Source organism: Mauremys reevesii, linkage group 2 (assembly GCF_016161935.1).
Source record: "Mauremys reevesii isolate NIE-2019 linkage group 2, ASM1616193v1, whole genome shotgun sequence".
Classification (NCBI taxonomy): domain Eukaryota; kingdom Metazoa; phylum Chordata; order Testudines; family Geoemydidae; genus Mauremys; species Mauremys reevesii.
The window spans coordinates 255810100-255827735 of record NC_052624.1 but is presented as its reverse complement, the minus strand read 5'-3'; the positions used below and the strand labels follow the sequence as shown (position 1 = coordinate 255827735).

The window sequence follows — 17636 nt, the reverse complement described above, 5'->3', positions numbered from 1 at the left end:
AACAGAAAAGAGAGACACAGTTGAGATGTGAGAGTAAGTAGTTACAGTGCGGCCAATATCTGCCCCACAACCACAAGCAGCAGGCACGTGGGGAGCTAGCGGGCTTTGGAGAGCAGCGGGAGAGGAGAAGTGGCTCCTGCATTAGGCCCCTGCGGAGGAGGAGAGCCTCGAGGCTGCGGCTGTTGCCATGCAAAGCCCGGGGAGGGAGGCTGCCACGCATAGGGTTTTAGGACCCTGAGGCACCACCGCGCCCCGCGGCGCTAGGACCTGGCGGAAGGGGCGCGGGAGCCGCTCCGAGATGCTGTGGACCACAGCACCACCTACTTACTGCCGCCTCCAGCCCCCAGCGCATCCCTCTGGCGCGCCCCGGCGGCGGAGGGCGAGGGGGAGTCTGCCCCGCCGGACAGCCCCACGTCACAGCCGGAGCGCGGGGATAAAAGGGCCGGGAGGCGAGGCGCCGCCGGACTCGTGGGGCGGCAGCGCCCCTGGTTGCTCCCCAGCAGAGGCGGGGGGCTGGCGAGGGAGGGGCACCTTGCACAAAGCGCCGGTTCGCCTCCCGGCCAGGCAGCCGCCCAGCGGAGCCCCGCGCCCCGGCTCCCCAACTTCGCCTGCCCACGTGTTGCTAGCGGAGTCCCGGGGCGCCGCTTCCCTGACCCGCTGCCGGTGCGGCAGGATGGCTGGAGGGGCCGCTCCGCTGCCTGCTCGGCGCTGAAGGTACGGACCGTGCGCCAGAGCCTGCCCCGCTCTCGCCCCGCGGGGCGCAGGGCTCCTGCCCCTCCAGTCCCCTGGTGGGGGCGGACAAAAGAGCCCGGCGTTGCCTTGGCACAGCGAGCCCCGGCCGAGCCTGCCCCGGGCTCCCCGAGTGCAGCCACCTGGGGCAGAGTTGGGGCTCTTGGCTGGTCCGCTCCGCTTTGCCATCCCCGTGGCCTCGGTGCAGGCAGGGAGGGTGGGACTTACCCCCTCCCCCACAGCACACACACACCCCGCTCTGCTCCTTGTCTGCAGATCAAAGGAGATGCTGGGAGCTGCTGCCAGTTAGCAGCACCTGGGCAGGGGAGCGGCCGGCGGGTGGTGACTCCGCAACCCGACTGGACTCTACCGCTGCGGCCCCCCGCGCTCAGCCTGGCACCTCCTGCCCCGGCCCCGCCAGACGGCTGATTTGCCCCCTCGGAGAGAAGCTGCCCCCTCGCCGCCCAGGATGCAGTTTCGCCTCTTCTCCTTTGCCTTGCTCGTCCTGAACTGTATGGATTACAGCCACTGCCAAGCCAGCCGCTGGAGACGCAGCAAGAGAGGTCAGTAGTGTGGCACCCACTGCTCCCCCGGGGCTGTGCGGCCCGCCGGCGGCGGCGGGGACCGGGTTCGGGGCCGCACGCGCGGGGTGGGAGCGCTTGTCCCGCACGCGCGGCCGGGGACCTGTCAGCTCCCCGGGAGGAGGGAGTGTGCGCTGGCGGCGCTGCGCAGCCTTAGCCTAAAGTGACTTATTGGGGAGCAGCAAATGCGTCCTGCCGGCTCCCGCGAGCTGGTCCGGGAGGTGCAGTCGCTCTCGTCCTCCCCACTGAGCCCGGCTGCCCGGCAGGTGGATTAAAACCCCATCGACAGAAGGCACCGCCTCCGCTGCCCTGCCTTGAGTCCCCGCTCCCCTCAGGGTTTCGGCGCTGCGCTAATGCGCAGAGACACCCCGTGGGCTGGTTGCTCCCAAACGGAGGAAATCCCCGTTAGCCGTTTGCAGGCGGGGAGTTGAAAATCCCAGCCGACCTGCGCTTGGACGCATTTGTCAGCGAGAGCCGTGGGACCAGGCGCTGAACTTGGCTCTCTGCTGGGGGACGGGAGGGATCGTGCTGAAACGGGATCGGCGCTGTACGCTGCGACGCCCGGTTTGCAGGGGGGGTCGATTGGGTGCCGGGAGCCCGTCCGTGAAAGGGGCACATTGCGTGTGCGATGCGACTGCCCATCCCAGCACCAACAGGGCTGGATCCAGGTACAGGACATTAGACGTGCTGGTGAACAGAGCGGCAGTGAATCTAAAAGTCGCAGGTACATTGATGGCCATGTGATCTACATTCACCTCCACAGTCCACACTCATCAGCGCTCACTCCCTGCTGATGAGTGACCCCGCGATAACCAGCGGGTAACCGCCTGTGTGCGAGCGAGCGACCCCTCTCTCCTTGGGACCTGAAGGAACCAGGTTATTGATTATCCGCGTAGTAATTTCATGCAGCGCCCCCCCGCAGCCCCAGAGACTCCTCTTTGTCCCCGGAGATAGTCGTGACAGCGCTGGTGATTCTAGGTCAATAGGTCCTGACTCTTCCCCTGCCCAGCCTGGGAGGTGATCTGTTTATAACGGGCTTTATGGAGAAATGTTCCTGCCTCTGGCCCTCCCCGGGACAGCGCTTCTGCCAGTCTCTCACTGCTCTGTTAAACTGTTCTCACTTTAGCTCTGCTGCTCCGGGACTGAGTTAATGCCCTTTGCCAAGCGGATGCAGCACTTCTCAGTCCCGAGTACGCCTGAGCTCGTTTTACAGAGGGGATCTGGTCTTATGCCTATGGTGATTAGTTGCACATGGTAAATTATTCTACCCCTCAGAAGTTATTACCTTGCATAGATCTACAACTACTAATGAGCTTGTATTTACCACTGGAAGTAAACTACTTTGTCATTTACCCTGTAAATTAGTTTCAAACCAGTCAAAGGTTTTTACACAATACTGTTTTATATCTATGAAAGAATATTTTTAGTTTGAAAAAAAAAGATCTAAATGTATTTCAGGGACTAAAATAGGATTTTATTAAGTACATACTTGTTTAGGTTAGGCGTTAGTAGAGTCTTGTTTCCTCATTATATTGTCCCAAGGAATTGGGCACTTTATAATGTAAGGAGATTGATAATTGATTTTGGCACACATTCGTTTTTAAAAATCAATTAAAGAAGTTTTGAGAGGGATCCTTGCTTTTTAAATAGCGAGATTCTTGAAGTACACCTTAACGACACACAGAGAGATGATTTTGTATGAGGAATGCATTTTAGAGAATTATCACAAAGTCTTAATTTGTTTTGCTTCCAGATATTGGAGGTTTTCAAAAACTGGAATTGCTAGAGAGTAGTTATTGGTGTTGTGGAATATGTCATTACAGCACCCATGTGGACAAAAGTGTTACTGCATCTTCTCTCTAAATTTCAGCGTTGTTTTTTCTGGGTCTTGCCCTCATCTAGAACAACTATAGGTATCTATCTAAACTTAAGTAGTTATATTCGTTTTCACTTTCCTCGCTCTTCTCTCCCCCCCCCCATAGTTAAGAACAACAATCTGGTAATTCAGCTATTACTTCTCACATTTCATGAGACTTTGTAACCAAAAGGTTGTTGGTAAACCTGTTAACATCTCCAATGCTTAGCAAAAATAAGTCCTAATAAACTGCAAAGCAGAAGAGGCTTATACTTTCAGGCACATGTAAACTTCTGAGTGGGTCAAAATTACATTGCAAAATGATTTAGTTCTGATGTTTTTCCAACAGATGGTTTGCAGAATTAAATTTTTGTATGCGTGGCTAAAACTGCAGCAGTCCTTTAAAGTGACCAGACTGACTATCTGTGCTAACAAAGGGTATACTGTGTCTTTAATTAAATGTGGAACTACTTAGAGTGCTGGCTAGACAGTGGAGAGTGATAGTAGTATTTCTGCTTTACAACACAGCTTAAGGATTGCATTGTGGGAGTATAGAAATGAATAGAGATCTAACTTGAGTTGTGTGAATTGTCCCCCTACAAAAACTTAAGCTGGTTTTAATTGATCTCATGTTCACTGATTGATCTTAGACCAATTGTTGTACTTGTTGGACAACTGGCTTTCCCAAAGGAGATTGATTTAAATTAGTTTCTTGATGGACATTTGATTACTCATGAAATAACAGTGCTATTGACAGTTGACTTACTGGATCTGTTTTGTGCTATCACCTAAGGCTTTCATTTTGAACTGCGGAGAATGCAATATAGTTTCAGTTAATAAACTTTAAAGAAATAAAAGTGGCTGATGATAAGAGCTAAAGGCAAGATCTGTGAATATATTTGAAATTATTTGACATTTACCATGCAACATACAGACTGAAGTAATGTCTGAGTTCAGGATTCAAAATTTCTGTAATTTCACAATTTTTCCATTTCCCATCTGTAAATAATCAGGCATTCACTGTGGGGTACTGGCAGTTAGAAATTTTCTGGCATTCTATTATGTATAGTATATGATCTCAGCTGCTCCATAATATCGTTTTCTTAATGAAATAAAATTCTTGGCATAGATCATTTCTCCTGTGCAGTAGGAATCAATTGCATCCAGTTTGGAATGTCAAGCAAATTTATCCTATTAACTGATTTTAAAAAACAAAGCATTTTAAAAATCTGGACAATGACCTGTGGATCTGTATTTCTGTGCATAGGAAATGGGGTTTATAGCTAGCATTTCCAGGAGAGTATAGTAAATACTGGAGAAAGCTGATCATATGTTTTCCTTCCTCCTTCTCCCCTTTCACATCCCAGACCAAATTATGTAACATAATACAATAAAAGTGGATGAAAAATTTGAGGTTTACAGTTTGATTCCTAACAGGCATTGATTTCATGTTGTTAGTCAATTACACAATATAAAATAAACAGGTCACATCAGAAATTTATTCTTTAAATTCCTCAATCAAGAGATTTCTATTAGTGCAACAGGAAAAAAAGTTATAAACAAGCATATGTAACTTACACTGTCATTTCTCTACACTTAACAGTTTTCTGCTGCAGCACTAAAATATTATTTGCTACAGTTAATTCATATCAATATTCTTATGGGAGTGGGAAGTCTTTGTCTGAGGGTGCTAGGATTTACTAGGAATTTACTAAGAAGATTGTTTACTCTTCCTGCAGAAACTGTTTTAAAACATATTTTAAAGTAATATAGGTGAAACGCCAGTAGACTAATCTTGTATACCAAAGTATCTCCTTTCCATTTCGTAATTTGTAAGGCATAATTGAATTTTGCAGTTCTCTTGGATACTTACTTACCTAAGTGCTAGCTTTTACACTGGTCTTATAATGCCTGGGGTTGTTTTCAGGTCCCTATTCTTATCTCCTTTAGTGGTCACCAGGCTTGTCTTGTGTGCCTTACCAATTACAGCCAGTGTCAAAATAACAACTCTTGGGGTTGAGCAGTTTATTGCATTATGCATTTGAGTGAATATCCAGCATCAGGGACACATGAGAGATCAAAAGCTTAAAACCAAAATTATCTTAAAACATCTAGGAACAGGATCCTTACTTACAGGATGAGGGATTGGGTTCTGGAAAGCAGTGACTCTGAAAAGGACTTGGCGGTCATTATAGATAACCAGGCTATAATGTGATGCTGTGACAAAAGGTCTAATATGGTACTTGGATGTATTAATAGGTGAATACTGAACAGTAACAGGGAGGTGGTACTACCTGTAACAGCCAAGAGCCCAGTGGCTTTGGCACTCAATTAGGATGTGGGAGACTGAGGTTTAAGTCCCTCCTCTGAATCATGAAAAACCTGGAAAGATCATGGGTTCATCCTGATGCAAAATGGGAAAAATTCTGTACTCAAAGTTTTTTTTTGTTTAGTCTGGAGAAGAGAAGACTGAAGGGGGACAGTTTTCAAGTACATAAAAAGGTTGTTATTAAGGAGGAGGGAGAAAAATTGTTCTTGTTAACCTCTGAGGATAGGACAAGAAGCAATGGGCTTAAATTGCAGCAAGAGAGGTTTAAGTTGGACATTAGTAAAAACTTCCTAACTGTCGGTGGCTAAGCACTGGAACAAATTGCCTAGGGAGGTTGTGGGATCTCCATCACTGGACATTTTTAGTTAGCTAAACACCTGTCAGGGATGGCCTAGATAATATGTAGCCCTGCCATGAGTGTGGGGGACTGGACTAGAAGACCTCTCAAGGTCCCTTCCAGTCCTATGATTCTATGACTATCTGTACAGGATTGGTGAGACCACTACTAGAATGTTGAATCTAGTTCTCATGTCTACATTCTAAAAAGAGACATGGAAAAATTAGAGAGGGCTAAAATAAAAGCTACAAGAATAAGTTGTTGTCTGGAAAATATAGGTTGAGAAGGAGCTCAATATATTTAGCTTATCAAAGAGAAGGTTGAGGCAACATGGCTATAATCACCAATATAAGGAGAAGATATCTGATTCTAGAGGGCTCTTTAATCTAGCAAGCAAAAGCATAACAAAACCCAATGGCTAGAAGTTAAAGTCAGCAAAGTTCAAATTGAAAACAAGGTTAACATTTTAACAGTGAAGGTAACCACTTGGATGTAGTAGATTCTCCCTCACTTTGAGTCTTTAAACCAACATTGCATGACTTTTTCTAAAAGAGATGCTCTTGTTCAGCTACAAATTGTTGAGCTGGGTGAAATCTATGGGCTGTGTTATGCAGGATGTCTGGCTAGATGATCATAATGGCCCTTCTGGCCTTAAAATTATGAAAAACAAGTTACCTTCTATCTTTGACTTTTGAGTACAAAACATACGTAGGTGTAAGGCTACATCCCGACTAAGCTGGGTAAGTCAGATTCTTAGGCCTGGTCTACACTGCAAGCTTAGATCGATGGAAGCTACCTTATGTCGACCTAATAATGTATGGGTCTACACTACCCGGTCTCTTCTGCTGACCTAACTTGCCTGTAAAGTTGACTTAATTACTCCACCTCCATGAGAGGCGTAGTGCTTAATTCAATGTTGATGGGTCACCAGAGAGGCAGTGTAGATGCACCATTGTGTAAGTCAAGTGAATTGGCCTCCAGAAGGTGTCCTACAATGCTCCTCTGTGACTGCTCTGGAGATCATTTTCAACTCTGCTGCACAGCAGCCGTGTACACAGGAAACAGCTCCTCCCTTGTTAAAACCCCAGGAACTTTTGAATTCCCATTTCCTGTTTGATCAGCATGGAGAACTTGCCAACCCAGGGCATGGGGGAGTTGGGCAAAACCAGGAACACACAGCAGTGCTGCATGAAAATCAGAGAACTTCGGCAGACGTACCAGAGGCAAACACTCATTCTGATTCTGCACCACAGACATGCTGCTTCTACAATGAGCGGCACGTGATTCTCAGTGGCAACCCCACCACTACCCCCAAATGCAGTGTGGATACCTCCAAGGAGTCTGAGTCCGGGGCCGCCTCAGGCAACAATGAGGAGGACATTCTGGGTGAGGAAGAAGGAGGAGAAAGGGAGACAGGCGAAAGGTGGATCCATTCTCTCAGAGAGCCAGGAGCTATTTTTAACCCCAGAGCCCAGCCAGTTGTAGGACAGCATTGTGGCTGAGTGTGATGCCAGAGAAGGCACTTCAGGTAAGTATGCAATTCCAATCAAACTGTAGGGGTTATATGCTCTTATATTTTATGTTTAATCTGAAGAAAAAGTGCTTCCCAGTGGCTGCTCCAGCTAGGCAGAGAGTGCCCCCCAGAAAAGACTGTTTATGTGCACAGGGATGGCCTGGGAATCCTTCATGGAGATCTCTAGGAAATTTTTATGGAGGTACTGTGTAATCCTTTGCAGACGGTTTCAGGGGAGGGCTGCCTTATTTCTTCCACTACAGTGGAAGACTTCCCCACGCCACTCCAATATTAACTCTGCTGGCATCATTGCGGTACACAGCATAGCAGACGAGGACCAAGTCTGTATCCAGATGCTTACAGCATCTGCTCCCTTGCCACCTCTGTTACCCTCAGAAAACTGATATCACATAGGGTCACCTAGGGGAGACGGTGGAAGTTTTCATTACAAGTGCTCGTACTGGAAACAATAGAGCATATTATCCACCATGTATGGTGATTTCTGGGTCCCTCAACCACACTTTCCCTAACATGCTGATGATTTGGTTGGCAGGGGTCAGCACTGACCTCAGATTCTGCAAGTCCAGCATGACTATTACCACCAATGTTAAGGGAAGGGGAGTGGGCTTCCTGTGTTCTTTTGTGGCTGCAAACCACCCCTCCCCCAGAACTGCCTCGGATGAAGACCACAATTTGGAAGACTTAATGCTGGTCTCAGGTCTCAGAGCAACATCTGTGTTGCTAGGGGGAGAGGTTATTGTCCATCTGCCCTCCTGTGCTCCCGACATGGGTTTCCCACAAGTTGCAGCTCAAGCTTCTGGGCCATACTCTCCATGGCTGGAACAGCAAACTGGTTTGTTGAATAGCTAGTGATTCTGATTATGTTCTGGCTTCCACTTGAGTGTAATAAGGGGAGTGGTTTTTAAATAGCAACTTTGTACTAGACCCAGGGTATAACTGACAGTGGTTGCCTTGTGCTTTGCCTGCCTTACAGTGGAAGGCTTGGCCTTCGGCACATCCTCCACACCGGCAGAGAGGCTTTTACAGATAGAACATGGAAAAAGAGAATGCACGATGACATGTTCAGTGAGATAATGACCGCTTCTGGGAGAGCTTACATGGAGTTAAGAACCAGGAGGATTTCATTGTCTGAAAAACTGGACATGGACAGCAGGAGAATATCCCAGGAGCATGAGCATGCCACTCAGGATGAGATGCTATGGATTATGAAGGACCAATCAGACATGTTGAGGCATCTGGTTGAGCTTCAAGAAATGCAGTTTGACTCCCTCTGCGGAACTGCCTGCAAGCATAACCCTGTTCCCAATCCCCTTCTCCCAAACGTTCCAGGAGGTGGGGGGAGGGGAAGTCCAGTATTCTTTCCACTCAACACTGGGAGAGGGTACTAAGAATAAAAGTCAGCCATTCAAAGACATTTGATGGGCAAGAGTACTGTGCTTTCACAGACAAGCTGACTTGGTTTCTCCCTTCCCAATTTTATCACATCATTTGCCCAAGATTAAATTATTTTTCTGTCGTCTTCAGTTTCTTTGTGCAATAAAAGTCTACACTTTGAGAATGAAATGCTCTTTATTTATTCCAATCATGGAGGTTTTGGGGGAATAGAGGAGGTACAGGGAAACTGATGCAATGGAGGGGATGGTATGGGAAGGCACAACGCAGATAAGCAGCGACATTACTGTGGCTCATTACTGAAATGGGTTTTCAAAACTTCCTGGCGATGCAGAGCTCCTTGCTGGTCTCCTCTTATTGTTCTGGTATCTGGCAGCTCAAAATTAGCTGCAAGGCTATCTCCATGCCCTGCCCCTCCAGAAATTTCTCTCCCTTTGCCTCACAGATATTATGGAGTGATAACAATGGGGATATTGCTTTCACTGAGGAGTAACCTAGTAAGCAAACTGTGCCAGCAACCCTTTTAACATCCAAAGGCATATTCTACCACCATTCTGCATTTGCTCAGCCTGTTGTTGAACTTCTTCTTACTGCTGACCAGGCGGCCAGTGTATGGCTTCATGAGCCATGGGAGCAAAGGATAGGCTGGGTCTCCCAGGATCATTTATTGGCATTTCAACATCATCAATGGTTATTTTGTGATCTGGAAAGGAAGTTCCTGATTGCAGCTTTCTGGACAGACCTGCGTTCCTGGCCATCCCACACTGAGGTCGACGAAACACCCCCTGTGATCCACCAGCACTTGCAACCAGAAAGAAGTACTCCTTTCGATTTATGTACTCTTTGGCTAGGCGGTCTGGTACCAAGAGAGGGATTGCATGCCATCTATTGCCAAATTGCAGTTAGGGAACCCCATTGTGGCAAAACCATCCACTATGTCCTGCATGTTGTCCAGAGTCACTATCCTTCTTAGCAGAAGTTGATTAATGGCCCTGCACACTTACATCACAACATCTCTCACTGTGGATTTATCAATTCTGAATTGATTCCCCACTTACTGCTAGCAGTCTGGCATTGCAAACTTCCACAGAGCGATCACCACTTGCTTCTCCACTGTAAGAGCAGGTCTCATTATTAGCATTGTTGTGCTTCAGGACTGGGGAAAGCTCTGCACAATGTTCCTGGAAAGTGGCCTTCCACATTCGAAATTCTGCAGCCACTGCTTGTCATCCCATAGCTGTATAATGATGCGATCCCACCAGTCAGTGCTTGTTTCCCGGGACTAGAAACAGCACTTCACTGTGTTTCAGCTGCTGTGAAACTGCCAGCAGTAACTGGGAATTGTTTGATTCTATGGCTTGCAGCAGGGTTGCTTGAATGACATTGCAATGTTCCGTACGACGGCTCCTGTCTCAGCTCTGGAAGTACTGCAAGATAAGGTGTGAGTTGTCTGTAATGCTTACAACAAGAGTGCACAGCTGAGCGGGTCTATGCTTCTTGGGCTATAATGTATGCCTGGCTAAGCCTGGCTTTCAAAAAAAGGCTTGAGAAAAGTATGGGTTGTTTGCTATTGATGTCAGGGGAGGGAGGGAGGAAACTGCATCTTGGGAGGCTGAAGCCATGATCCTATTCCCACCCTGCGACAATGTTTTGGTCCCGTGAGGCACTGCAAGCCCTTCCCAAAAGCCCCTGTGGCTAGTTGCACTGTGGGATAGCTACCCATGTTGCAGTGCTCTGTGCATCGATGCAAGGGATGCTAGTGAGGATGCACTCCACCGACACAATCAGCGTGGTGTGGACATGCACCACTGACTTAATTACTGCAGCAGCTGGATATCAACTTACATTAAGTTGACTTAACTTTGTAGTGTAGACATGGCCTTAGTTGCAGTAGAAAGAAATAAGAAGATCAGGGATCTGCTTTTTTTATAACATTGATTACAAGAGAACTCTCACTACATTTTTCTGGAATTGAGGTTTTTCCTTGAAAAAGCAGAGATAGTAGTTTTTCTTAATCAAGCAACACAGGTTGTTTTTGCACAGATCTAGTGAAGTGGTTGTCAACTTTTCCATACTGTGACCCTATGTTATAGCAGAAAAAAGTTTTAGAACATTGCCCCCCCTACCACTTGCATAAAGCTATTAAATAGGGAGGCTGGTCACAACCCCCTGAAACCCATAAGAACGGCCATATTGGAGCAGACCAAAGGTCCATCTAGCTCATTATCCTGTCTTCTGACAGCAGCCAATGCCAGGTGCCCCAGAGGGAATGAACAGAACAGGTAATCATCAAGTGATCCATCCCATCACCCATTCCCAGGTTCGGGCAAACAGAGACTAGGACACCATCTCAGTCCATCCTGGCTAATAGCTATGATGGACCTATCCTCCATGAACTTATCTAGTTCTTTTTTGAACCCTGTTATGTAGTCTTGGCCTTCACAACATCCTCTGGCAAGGAGTTCCACAAGTTGACTGTGCGTTGTGTGAAAAACTTCCTTTTGATTGTTTTAAATCTGCTGTCTATTGATTTCATTTGGTGACCATAGTTCTTGTGTTATGAGAAGGAGTAAATAACACTTGCTTATTTACTTTCTCCACACAAGTCATGAAACTCTATCATATCCCACTTAGTCGTCTCTTTTCCAAGCTGAAAACTCTCAGTCTTATTAATCTCTCCTCATATGGCAGTTGTTCCATACCCCTAATCATTTTTGTTTCCCTTTTTTGAACCTTTTCCAATTCCAATCTATCTTTTTTGAGATGGGGTGACCACATCTGCATGCAGTATTCAAAATGTGGGTGTACCATGGATTTATATAGAGGCAATATGATATTTACTGTCTTATTATCTATCCCTTTCTTAATGATTCCCAACATTCTGTTTGGTTTTTTTTGACTGCTGCTGCACATTGAGTGGATGTTTTCAGAGAATTATCCACAATGACTCCAAGATCTCTTTCTTGAGTGGTAACAGCTAATTTAGACCTCATCATTTTATATGTATAGTTGGGATTATGTTTTCCAATGTACATTACCCAGTTTTGAAAGATCCTTTTGTAGCTCTTTGCAGTCTGCCTGGGACTTAACTATCTTGAGTAGTTTTGTATGATCTAAAAATGTTGCCACCTCACTGTTTTCCCCTTTTTCCACATCATTTATGAATATGTTGAATAGCATTGGTCCCAGTACAGACCCCTTGGGGACACCACTATTTACGTCTCTCCATTCTGAAAACTGACCATTTATTCCTACCCTTTGTTTCCTATCTTTTAACCAGTTACCAATCCATGAAAGGATCTTCCCGCTTATCCCATGACAGCTTACCCTGCTTAAGAGCCTTTGGTGAGGGACCTTATCAAAGGCTTTCTGAAAATCTAAGTACACTATATCGACTGGATCCCCCTTGTCCACATGCTTGTTGACCCCCTCAAAGAATTCTAGTAGATTGGTGAGGCATAATTTCCCTTTACAAAAACCATTTTGACTCTTCCCCAACAAATTATGTTCATCTATATGTCTGACAATTTTCTTCTTTACTATAGTTTCAACCAATACTGAAGTCAGGCTTACCGGCCTGTAATTGCCAGAATCACCTCTGGAGCCCTTTTAAAAAATTGGCATCACAATAGCTATCCTCCAGTCATTTGGTACAGAAGCTGATTTAAATGATAGGTTACAGCAGTGGTCCCCAACCTTTTCGTCAGGCGGGTGCCAGACGAAGGACCACTGCGGCGGTGGAGCACCCGCCGAAATGCTGCCGAATTTCGGCAGCATTTCAGTGGCGACGCCTCTCGATGCTGCTGCTTGCCATCGACAAGTGACGTTATTGAGCCTCTCAATGACATCACTTGTCGACAGCAAGCGGTGTCATCGAGAGGCATCCCTGCTGAAATGCCGCTGAAATTTGGCGGCATTTCGGCGGGTGCTCTCTCGGGGGCCAGGACCCGGGCGCATTAAGATGCCCCCGTAGGCGCCATGGCGCCCGTGGGCACTACATTGGGGACCCCTGGGTTACAGACTACAGTTAGTAGTTCTGCAATTTCACATTTGAGTTCCTTCAGAACTCTTGGGTGAATACCATCTGGTCCTGGAGACTTATTACTGTTTAGTTTATCCATTTGTTCCCAAATCTCCTCTAATGACACCTCAATGTGGGACAGTTCCTCAGATTTGTCACCGAAAAAGAATGGCTCAGGTTTGGGAATCTTCCTCACATCCTCAATCATGAAGACCAATGCAAAGAATTAATTTAGTTTCTCCACAATGGCCTTATTGTCCTTGAGTGCTCCTGTAGCATCTCAATTGTCCAGTGGCCCTACAGGTTGTTTAGCAGGCTTCCGGCTTCTGATGTACTTAAAATTTTTTTTGCTATTACTTTTTGAGTCTTTGGTTAGCTGTTCTTCAAATTCTTTTTTGGACTTCCTAATTATATTTTTACTCTTCATTTGCCAGAGTTTATGCTCCTTTCTATATTTCTCATTAGGATTTAACTTCCACTTTTTAAAGGATGCCTTTTTGCCTCTCACTGCTTCTTTTACTTTGTTGTTTAGCCATGTTGGCACTCTTTTTGGTTCTCTTACTATGTTTTTTTTAATTTGGGGTATACATTTAAGTTGAGCCTCTATTAAGGTTTCTTTAAGAAGTTTCCATGTACCTTGCAGGGATTTTATTTTTGGCACTGTACCTTTTAATTTCTGTTTAACTAACTTCCTCATTTTTGTGTAGTCCCTACTTTCTGAACTTAAATGCCATAGTGTTGGGCTTCTGTGGTGTTTTCCCCGCCACAGGGATATTAAATTTAATTATATTATGGTCACTATTACCAAGTGATCCAGTTATATTCACCTCTTGGACCAGATCCTGTGTTCCACTTACAACTAAATCAAGAATTGCCTCTCCTCTTGTGGGTTCCAGAACTAGCTGCTCCAAGAAGCAGTCATTTAACCCATGATCTAGTGCAGGGATCGGCAACGTTTGGCATGCGGCTGTCAGGGAAATCTGCTGGTGGGCCAGGACGGTTTGTTTACCTGCAGCGTCCACAGGTTCAGCCAATTGCAGCTCCCACTGGCCGCAGTTCGCTGTTCCAGGCCAATGGGGGCTGCGGGAAGTGGCGCAGGCTGAGGGATGTGCTGGCCGAACCTGCAAACGCTGCAGGTAAACAAACCATCCCGGCCCGCCAGCGGATTTCCCTGACGGGCCGTGTGCCAAAGGTTGCTGATTCCTGATCTAGTGTGTAGTAACTGATTAGGATCAAGAGTCTCCATCAGCTTTAACTTTGTGTCTTTATATAACTTGAGTCACAGCATTTTGATTTCACCTTACTCTAGTCTTTCATACTAAATTGTCTTCACAAATTGTTTGGTGTAGTGAGTGGGAAAGGTTGGTGACATAGGCGAAGGAGAAGGCTATGCTTGGAGCTTGACCAATCCATCCTAGGGAGCCAGTCTGAAGCTTTAATGGCAATTTTATCAGAATCTGCTGTCATATACAGTAAGTTTTCAGCCCTTGTGGTTGCAAAGAAAACATTGCAAACACGAATCAAGCATGACCTGATGAAGTGCTGTTTCTCTAACTGTGCAGTTTGACTGTTTCAGCTCACACCGATGCCTCGAGACTTGCCAAGCTGCCTCAGAATGAGATGTGACCAGTCTCATCAGTTTTCAGTACTGCTATTCAGAATCTGAGGAGCAGTGAACTGAGATGAATCAAACTGGTTTCTCACTGCTGCTGCTTGGAAAAGCTGACAGCAACAGTGTCAGGCTCTGGAGATACTTATTAGGATGAAAAATAAGGCTGGTTGAAGTGTAAAGTAGTGCCAGCCTTCCTCTGCATCTTTGTAGCAGCCAGGAGGCTCTGTGGTGAGGGGGTGGGTGGGTTCTTTTGACAGACTGAGGCTTCAGGTTTCAACACACCTACTAGTTGGAGGCTGGCATGAAAGCTAAGCCCCTAAGTATGGCAGGGAGACAACACCTCTAACTGCCTTAGAACCCTTGGGATTTCACAAGAATCTCATTTAGCTTCAGGTACATATCAGATCTTTTTCCTCCAGAGATTAAGGGGATTTCTGACAGCCTCCAAGACCATCACCAGGGTGTGAGAAGCTAATCCCACCCCCTGACCTTGGATAGTTCTGTCTCAGACATCTCAAATTCTAAGATGCACTTATGATTCTGATCTCCAATTACCAAACTGTGGTCCAATGGAGCACTTGCTGGTGATCTGGCTGGTCACGCAGTGCTGGCGTTTCTTTGTGATGATGCTCAGATACTACAGTGATACAAATAAATTGATTCATGTAACTTTGCTTTAATCTTATCTAGTCTTAAATATGCTTTTGTTAAATGTCTAAATAATTGTCCCACATTTTGTTTAGTGAATATGGAATGGGAAAGGTCGGTGATTGCCTTTCCCAGATTTTCCTCTTTATATCAAGAGTTGTTCCACTTAAAGGACATAAATAAAAAAGATAAAATGGATGGGGTGGGAGGGAAGACAAGGCTTCCTAAAAGAAAGCAGAAGGAAACAATTAATATCCTAAATACCTTGATCATATGATGGCACAGGGAGGAGAGATGCCCATAAAACAATCTCCTATTAAGTTGTGGTCCACAATATTGAGGTCCCCGATCCAGTATAATAACATAGGCTCCTGGAACATCATTTTGGTGCCTTCATAGTTTGCAGACTATGAAAATCAATACCTACATCAATTAAATACCCCCTCTCTCAAAATATGTAATCAATTGCAGCCAAATACTCAATGTAGCTATAAGCTTTTGCCCCCTAACTTCTGGGATTTTTTTTGAGAAAATCTTATGCTGAACTCTTACTCTCTTCCCTTTCTATCAGATAAACAGATTGTATGTTTGAATGACTTCAACAAATTATACCTAGTGTTTATAACAATCTTATACAGTTTCAGAATTATGTTTCAGAGTAAATAGAAACATTCCTTCGACTGAATTATGAACACTTATGGATGAGGATAACAGAAAACCTCATATATAGTCACTATAGGATTAAAGGTGTCTTTAATTCTATTTAACAAATGCAAACCCCTATAAACAGGAAATTAATATTTTTCTACAAATAATCCAGAGTGGATGGATTAGGGAGTGGTCAGTACTGGACTCTGCTCCATTGGATTATGTCCCTTTTTAGCAAAATTTTCCAGATTTTTTTTTCTTTATTATCTGAAGAATTTTTCTACTTACAAATGTAAATACTTACAATGCACAAGTTATGTGTGAAGAGAAGGGAGTATGGTAGGAAAAGTGTTGCTAAAGAAGTATAGAAAGAAGCAGTACAGCAATTTCAACTTTTAGACCATATGTATACTGGGTGTCTTTTGTACTAGTGCAGCTCCTCTGGTGTAAACCCCTCAGTGTAGACAAGCTACACCAGTTAAGACAGGAAAATGAACCCTGGTAACATACTGGGGTTAGCTGCACCAGTGGAATGCCATGTTGCTCTAGTCCATGGTTTCTACAATAGGAATCTGTGGTGTTTTAGCTACACCGGCACAAACTTCCCAAGCCCTTAGCATTGCTCCAAGTTGATGTGCTGGATGGAGTATGTCATCACAACAATAGCGCTAATCCATTTCAGTCTAGGCTTGTATTAATGATGACTTCTAGTTTCTGCAATCTATTACTACAAGATCTGTAGTGGGTATTATATACTTTCATACAAATCTACTGACATATTTACCTAAAGAATCTACTAGCAAGTCTGCAGAAAAACTTCTGCCTATTTATTATTTCTCTTTGGATGTTATATTCTGAAGTCCTTGTCCTTGTTTAAGGTACATCTTGAAATTGCTGCCCTTTTCCCCAACCCCCCCCTCCCGTGATGATCTAGCTACTTTCCCCTATGTTTCACTCCTGTGGATGGTCATCTTCAGATAGGAGGGCAGAAGTCATGCAGCTAACTTCTCTCTTCCATCCAGCAAAGCCCCCTTTGGGACAGCTAGGCAGCCTAGTCTTTCTCTCGTGGACGTATTGCTATGGCAGCAACTGAATGATAGGAAAGACCTTCAGACCAGATATGAGCCCTAAACTTTCATAAAGTCTGGATATGAACATTGTGGCTTGGACCCAGCTTTCTCACAGTTAATGGGGAGAATTCAGGAAATCACAAGGGGGTTTTCTTATCATCTTGCCACGTATAAAAGTTGTTGCTCATCAAGGTCCATGTTAATATAAACCTTAACATTCTGCTTTATCCATATGCTGAGGTGCTGCCATAGGCTGAAGTAGATAATGCCTGTGCTTTGTCATGGCAGTTGATCAGCTATTGCATCTTGTAGAGATCTCAGTTCTGCACAAGTGTCCTGAACTCAAGATATTTTTCTCAATGAAACATTGCTATCTAGTGAACAGCACTGATTCCAAGGATGCTGTGATGACAGTGGGTTGTGGTTTCTTTGTTGTGATGATGAAATGCTACGGAATTACAAGAGGTCACCACAATTTTTTTTTCATTCAATACACTCTTTATTGAACTCTCCCCACAATGTGCCTGATTTCAAAGACTTCGTCAGAACTGAGGCTCATTAAAAAGGAAAATCTGTGGCTAAAATTTTTAAGAAACTGGTTGGGTTTTTTTTGTATTAAAGTAACTTTTGATTCTCCTAGAATGTGTTTAGGGAAAATGTTTAAATTGATGCAAATTTATTTTTTTCACTCAGAAATATTACAGCAGCAAAAACCTCATTGTAATCTCAGTGGGACTTGTGTGTTATGAGACTCTGTTTGTAAAGAGTATATTCCAAATGTTAGTTAATGTTATAATTTTCTGTATTACTGTAGTGCCTATGGGGCCCATTGCGCTAGGCACTGTGCAGAAACATAGTGAAAGATAGCTCTGCCCTGAAG

General features: G+C 45.1%; 1 protein-coding gene across 3 annotated transcripts in view; it reads left to right on the top strand.

Annotated features, from left to right (window-relative positions):
* The first annotated feature begins 480 nt into the window (after positions 1-480).
* RSPO2 (R-spondin 2) overlaps positions 481-17636 on the top strand; it is a 155591-nt gene continuing 138435 nt past the window's right edge. For all 3 annotated transcript variants that reach the window (XM_039521783.1, XM_039521784.1, XM_039521786.1), the window contains exons 1-2: positions 481-714; positions 1006-1292. In XM_039521783.1, coding sequence (XP_039377717.1) covers positions 1199-1292 — 94 coding nt within the window. In that variant the 5' untranslated portion in view covers positions 481-714; positions 1006-1198. The remainder of the gene's footprint in view (positions 715-1005; positions 1293-17636) is intronic.